This window comes from Pongo abelii, chromosome 9, assembly GCF_028885655.2.
Source record: "Pongo abelii isolate AG06213 chromosome 9, NHGRI_mPonAbe1-v2.0_pri, whole genome shotgun sequence".
Taxonomy (NCBI): domain Eukaryota; kingdom Metazoa; phylum Chordata; class Mammalia; order Primates; family Hominidae; genus Pongo; species Pongo abelii.
The window spans coordinates 46,983,127-46,989,213 of record NC_071994.2 but is presented as its reverse complement, the minus strand read 5'-3'; the positions used below and the strand labels follow the sequence as shown (position 1 = coordinate 46,989,213).

The following is a 6,087-nucleotide window of genomic DNA, read 5'->3' as shown; positions in this document are numbered from 1 at the left end:
TAAGTACCAGTCTTTACATGTGTTATCTGTGCTTTAACCCTCTTATAAACTATCCTTATAAAGTGATACTATCATGTTCATGTCTTAGATGGGGAAATGAGGCTCACTGTGGTTAAGTGCCTTGCTCAAGAGTCCAAATCTGAAGAACTGAAGCGAAGAAATGGCAGAGTCAGGATTCTAACCCAGGTCTGCCTGATCCCATAGATCGTGTTTTTAAGCACCCTGCAAGAGCACTCTGTTCCCGTATATTTCCAGGTAGTTCCAGTTGATTGTTACTACATGTTGTGGATGAACAAAATCAAAATATTTGGGTTTCTCCATTGTTCTAGTGATTAATCACTAAATGTTCACATAGCCAGTAAAATTCTATGCCACTAAACTTTAAAGTGCTCATGCTGCTGCACTTTAAAAATTAAGGCAAAGGAAGATGCAGAAGGAAGGGTCAAAGCCAAGAGGAACATATATTGCAAATTTCCATCATGGAACAAAAGATGTTAATGTAACTTGTCTTAACGTCTGCACCAGGGAAGCAAAGTGATTCAAGTGATTCAGTCAATTCTTTCAAGACCTACTGTATGCCAAGTACATTTCAAGCTTCAGTATACACTGGAGGATAAAGGCCATTCTCCTTAATTTGGAGTGTATATGCTTAGAAGGGAGAAGACATTCCCAGTGTCAGTCACCCAAAAAAGAGGCATATTTTAGGGCAGGGTGGGATATTGAAATGTGAGCTTTAGAAGGAAATGAAATATCTTCCTTCTGCCAGGTGGGGTTCCCTGGGAGTTGGACTTTGAAGAGCCTAAATGTGTTGTTTCGGTGGTGAAAAAGCATGGGCTGAGGATATGTTGAGGCCTCTGGGCTCTGAAAGCAGCTAAACCCAGTGGCCTGTTTTAAGTTATTCTCCTTATATCATTTCCTTACTCACAAACCTTCGAGCAGGTTTCATTCAACATGTTATTCTGGTCTCAGTAGTGATGTGGGATAATGAGGAAGGGTCTGTGTTCACCTTTGGAGTAGAGAGAAAAGCAGCACTCTCTTGAGCTCTGCATTGTGGTGAGATAGGAACTTACTAAGGAACAAGACTCTGGCCCAATCACTCCTCCACAATGGGTGTTAACTTGTTTTATTGTCAGCACCGAATGGACTGGGTGTTCCATTTAGTACTAAGGGATTCAGGAAGTTTTCCACCAAATGTTACACAGACAGAAAAAGTTTATGTTGGAAGGATGAAGGGAAAAGTTGGATGGGCCCAGGTAATCAAAAGTGTTCATTAATTCATTCAGCAAATGCTTATTCAGTGCCTCTTATGTGCCACTGAGCACACAGGCACTGGGGATGCATCCATGAACAATGACTCCAACTCAAGAGAGCCAGCAGCTATTCTGGCAATGTCCTAGGATGTAAGAAAGCTTCAAAATTAATATTTGGGCCGGGTGCAGTCAATCACGCCTGTAATCTCAGGACTTTGGGAAGCCGAGGTGGGCAGATCACTTGAGATCAGGAGTTCAAGACCAGTCTGACCAACATGGTGAAACCCTGTCACTACTAAAAATATAAAAATTAGCCAGGCATGGTGGTGAGCACCTGTAATCCCAGCTACTTGGGAGGCTGAGGCAGGAGAATCGCTTGAACCTGGGAGGTGGAGGTTGCAGTGGGACAAGATCGCACCACTACACTCCAGCCTGGGCAACCGAGCAAGACTCTGTCTCAAAGAAAAACAAAAACTAATATTTAATGGATTCTGTCCTCTAGGAATTTACAATTAAGGGAGAGAAGTACATTTAGAAGTACATTTAGCAATAATATAAGGCATCATTTTTATTCAGTGAATACATTCAGTATCTATTAATACTATGGGTCAGGCCACATATTATGTGCCAGAGAAATGAAAGTAAAGAGACATGGCCCTTACCCTTATTGTTCAGTGCTGTGGGGTATCACCAAAAAAGAAAAAAAAAAATCAAGTAAGCAAATGGTGGGTGCTAAGAAACTAACAGGATACTCCTGAAATAATGGTGGAAACTATTTTAGAAATGGCCTGAGGAAAGTGTTTCTGGTTGAGACCAAAGAGACCTACCCATGTGTAGAACATTCAATGATTAGCAGTAAATAAAAGGCTTAAGGGTGGGACCCAAGGTGAAGGGTTCCATTGGAAAGAGGCAGGATTATGCAGGGCCTGATAGGCCAATTAGATAAACTCTGCTAGAGCCTGGGGCACTCCCTCCTAAGAAAGAATTCTGGGCCGGGCGGTGGCTCACGGGCAGGTGGATCACCTGAGGTCGGGAGTTCCAGACCAGCCTGACCAACACGGAGAAACCCTGTCTCTACTAAAAACACAAAATCAGCCGGGCGTGGTGGCACATGCCTGTAATCCCAGCTACTCTGGAGGCTGAGGCAGGAGAATCGCTTGAACCCGGGAGGTGGAGGTTGCGGTGAGCCTGAGATCGTGCCATTGCACTCCAGTCTGGGCAACAAGAGCGAAACTCCGTCTCAAAAAACAAACAAAAAAAGTTCTATGGTTTGAATAGATATAAGGAAAGGAAGAAAGGGAAGTGGCATGAGGCAGGCAGGGGAACATTTGTATTCTTCCCCACACAGCAGCCAGAATGTTACTTTCTCAACACATCTGAGAGCATCATTCCCTGGCTTAAATAGTTCAACCATTTTCCATTGTTGAGGACAAAGTTAACACTTATGTCTGAGCACTTTACATGTATTAACTCGTTTTATCCTTACTGTAGTTCTGAGGTTAGTGCAGGGTTTTTTTTTTTTTAAGATGGAGTCTTGCTCTGTTGCCCAGGCTGGAGTGCAGTGGCACAATCTCGTCTCACTACAAGCTCCGCCTCCCAGGCTCAAGCAATTCTCCTGCCTCAGCCTCCCAAGTAGCTGGGATTGCAGGCGCGTGCCACCACACCTGGTTAATTTTTGTATTTTTAGTAGGGACAGGGTTTCACCATGTTGGCCAGGCTAGTCTCCAACTCCTGACCTCAGGTGATCCGCCCGCCTCAGCCTCCCAAAGTGCTGGTACTATAGACGTGAGCCACCGTGCCCGGCCCAAGTGCAGTTATTATCCTTGTTTTGTATTTGATGAAACTGAGGCAGAGAGAGGTCGAGTAACTTGCCCGAGATCACAGTTACAAAGTGACGTGGCTAGGATTCAAACCCAGCAGGCTGCCTCTAGAGTTCACGTTCTCACTTAACCAAAGATTAAAATCCGTTTTGGGGGGTTTGACGCCTATCTGTCCCTGCAGTAGACCCACCCTGGCCCATGCGGTTCGTTCCCTCTCGCCAGCTGCACCCCCTCCAAGACATAGGAGCCCAGAAACCAGCCGAGCCTCCAGCGTTTGGCCTCCTCCGCCACCAGAGGGCGTCATGGGCCGATCGCCCCTCCGCTAACCGCTCATCCCAGGAAAAAGGGGCGCACAGAGGACAGGATGCCAACAGCAAAACCGCAGCGACGTCTCTCTGCCTTGGGGCTCAGAGCAGATGGCCGGGACCTCCCGCTAACGCCTGCCGCAACCCAAGGAGGAGACAAAAGTCACCTCCCGGGCTGCAACATTAACCGTCATCAGCGCGCCTCTTCAGCGCACTGCGCCAACCCTGCGGCAGGAGGAGGCGGAGGCCCCGCTCTTGCCCCGCCCCCACCTCACGTGACACACACGGCGCCTCGAGGCCGGAAGCGGTTGCGAGCCAGCGCGCGCGCTTCGACGTTCCCGGCGGTCTGCGAAGTTTCCGGAGCCCCGGTCCCGCCGCGGGTTCGCGCTTGTGCTCGCGCTCGTTCCCGGAGACGGCGGCCGCTGCGCGCGCTCGTTGCCCAACCCGGTCCCCGCCCCCAGACACTCCGGGCTCTCGGGGCACCACAGCCATGTGCTCGTTAGCGTCAGGCACTACCGGTGGGTACCCTGGCCCCTCAGCACCCGGCTCGCCCAGCCCCAGGCCGCGCGGCTGTGGGGCCGGTGGAAGACCCTCCGGGACACGGGCCCGGGCGGGGTGGGGGGGCTCGCAGGGATCATGAAGGAGGTGCTGAGTGAGGGCCGCGGGCGAACGGGGCGGGGGAGAGCCCATCCTCACCTGCTCCTCGAGCCCCCAGGACGCACCGGTGTCCGAGGCCGATCTGATTGTTGTGCGTGTGTTAGGCGGCCGGGGCGCTGTGGAGGATGAGGAGGACCTGCCAGAACTGTCGGACAGCGGGGACGAGGCCGCCTGGGAGGATGAGGACGATGCAGATCTCCCCCACGACAAGCAGCAGACCCCCTGCCTGTTCTGTAACAGGTTCGTCCGCCTCAGCGCCTGGCCTCTGCCCTAGGGTGCCCGGGCGCGTGGGGTCTGTGTGCCCAGGAACGCCTTCGGGCAGGAGGCAAGCCAGAGTGGCCTGTCTTTGAATTCTGGAACCACTGGTCTGGGGTGAGGGCTTGGGGAGAATGGGGACCCTCAGTAGTAGAGAGGGGGAACCGTGAACTGGAAGGCCGGTTGTACTACAAGCTGTTGACTAGTAGTGCATTGAATCTGTGGTTCCCAAATCTTGTCACTTGAGACGCTGAAAACAAAATGATACTGAACTCTGCACCTGAATCCTTCCAAGTCAGGGATGGGGTCTAAGAATATTCTGTTTTTATGAGGACAAGATCAGAAGTAACAGTGAAGTTACTAACGAGTTACTAATGAGTAACAAATTTGGCAGCCACCCTGAACTAGATAATCCCTACGGAGCCTTCCAGCTTTACCATGCTAATTCTTTAACCAGTACAGAGCTTCTCAGGTGAAACATTTCTTTTTTTATTTGAGCGGTTTACATAGTGTAAGAAGGAAGTTCACCTTACTTAAGTAGGACTTTTCACTTAGGGAAAAAGACTGTAGTATCAATAATTTGCTCAAGGTCACAAAGCCGTGGTGTGCTTATTTCCAAACTCACATTCTTGCCACTTACAATTCTGCCTATTAGTCTTCGGAAGCTTTGGCTCCTGTCCTAGGCAAGTAGGCATGAAAGAGGCCCGGTTGGCATTGGCCAGTGTTACTTTAATACATTTTCCAGTGTTCCCTGTATCTGGGCATGGTGCTGAGTGGTGGTGCGTCAGCGTTCTCATCTGTAGCCCCATTGGGTAGATAGAATGCCTGTATATATTCTAGTTGTCATCAAGTATTTATTGAGCACCAGTGGTGCAGTGGCTGTGATAGCCTCCATAAATAGTCCAAATCACCTATCTCGGTAAACATTTGTTGAAAACTAATGCTCCACATGTGTTAGGAATATAGATAAGGTACGCAGCTTCTCTGCTGTGTATTCTTGTCTTTAAGTGGCCTTCAGATTTGCATGTCACATAATAGAGGATTGATCCTTACAGTGTCTGTGATGCAAGTACGTTGGGAACACTACAAGATCACTTTTGAAATAAGGCACTTGGGGAGTATGCCAGCTGTAAAATTACATTTTATGCTTTATTTCTAAAAGCAGTTTGAGCTGTGCCAGTTCAAAGCCTCCGAAAGCAGAGTTGACACTTAGAGGAGAAAAGAATCTCAAGTAGAGAAATTGTATGACTTGACAGAAACAGACTCTATCAAAGGGAACTCTCTTAAAAGCCTTTTGATAAAATCAGTGATATTATTTGACAAATAAATTCACTTTGACATTTAAAGGATAATTGGTTTTAGGTGTAAAATGGGACGCAGAAGTACTAACTCCCTTTAAAAGTGCTGGGTTCCCTTCCTTTCAGATACAAGTGTGTTTGTTTTTTCTTAATTGGAAGTAAAACTAGAAACCAGCAGAGTAAAAAAAAAAAAAAAAGTGTATATGTAACATGAAATCAGTATTTAGACTTCTTGGGGGACTATTCCATGAAGCTATTGCTTGATTTTTCAGGTTATTCACATCTGCTGAAGAAACGTTTTCACACTGTAAGTCTGAGCATCAATTTAATATTGACAGCATGGTTCATAAACATGGTGAGTAGTTTTTAGAATAAAGGCAATTTAAGTTGTGAAATTTGGCCAGGCGTGGCAGCTCACGCCTGTAATCCCAACATTTTGGGAGGCTGAGGTGGGTGGATCACTTTAGGTCGGGAGTTCAAGACCAGCCTGGCCAACATGCTG

The 6,087-nt window shown here is 47.9% G+C and overlaps 1 protein-coding gene across 6 annotated transcripts in view; it reads left to right on the top strand.

Annotated features, from left to right (window-relative positions):
• Positions 1 to 3,657: 3,657 nt before the first annotated feature.
• LOC100435555 (protein arginine N-methyltransferase 3) overlaps positions 3,658 to 6,087 on the top strand; it is a 127,634-nt gene continuing 125,204 nt past the window's right edge. For 3 of the 6 annotated variants that reach the window (XM_054524578.2, XM_054524581.2, XM_054524580.2), the window contains exons 1-3: positions 3,658 to 3,893; positions 4,137 to 4,272; positions 5,858 to 5,940. In XM_054524578.2, coding sequence (XP_054380553.1) covers positions 3,866 to 3,893; positions 4,137 to 4,272; positions 5,858 to 5,940 — 247 coding nt within the window. In that variant the 5' untranslated portion in view covers positions 3,658 to 3,865. The remainder of the gene's footprint in view (positions 3,894 to 4,136; positions 4,273 to 5,857; positions 5,941 to 6,087) is intronic. The other 3 variants (XM_054524579.2, XM_054524583.2, XM_054524584.2) reach the window with 3 other exon arrangements.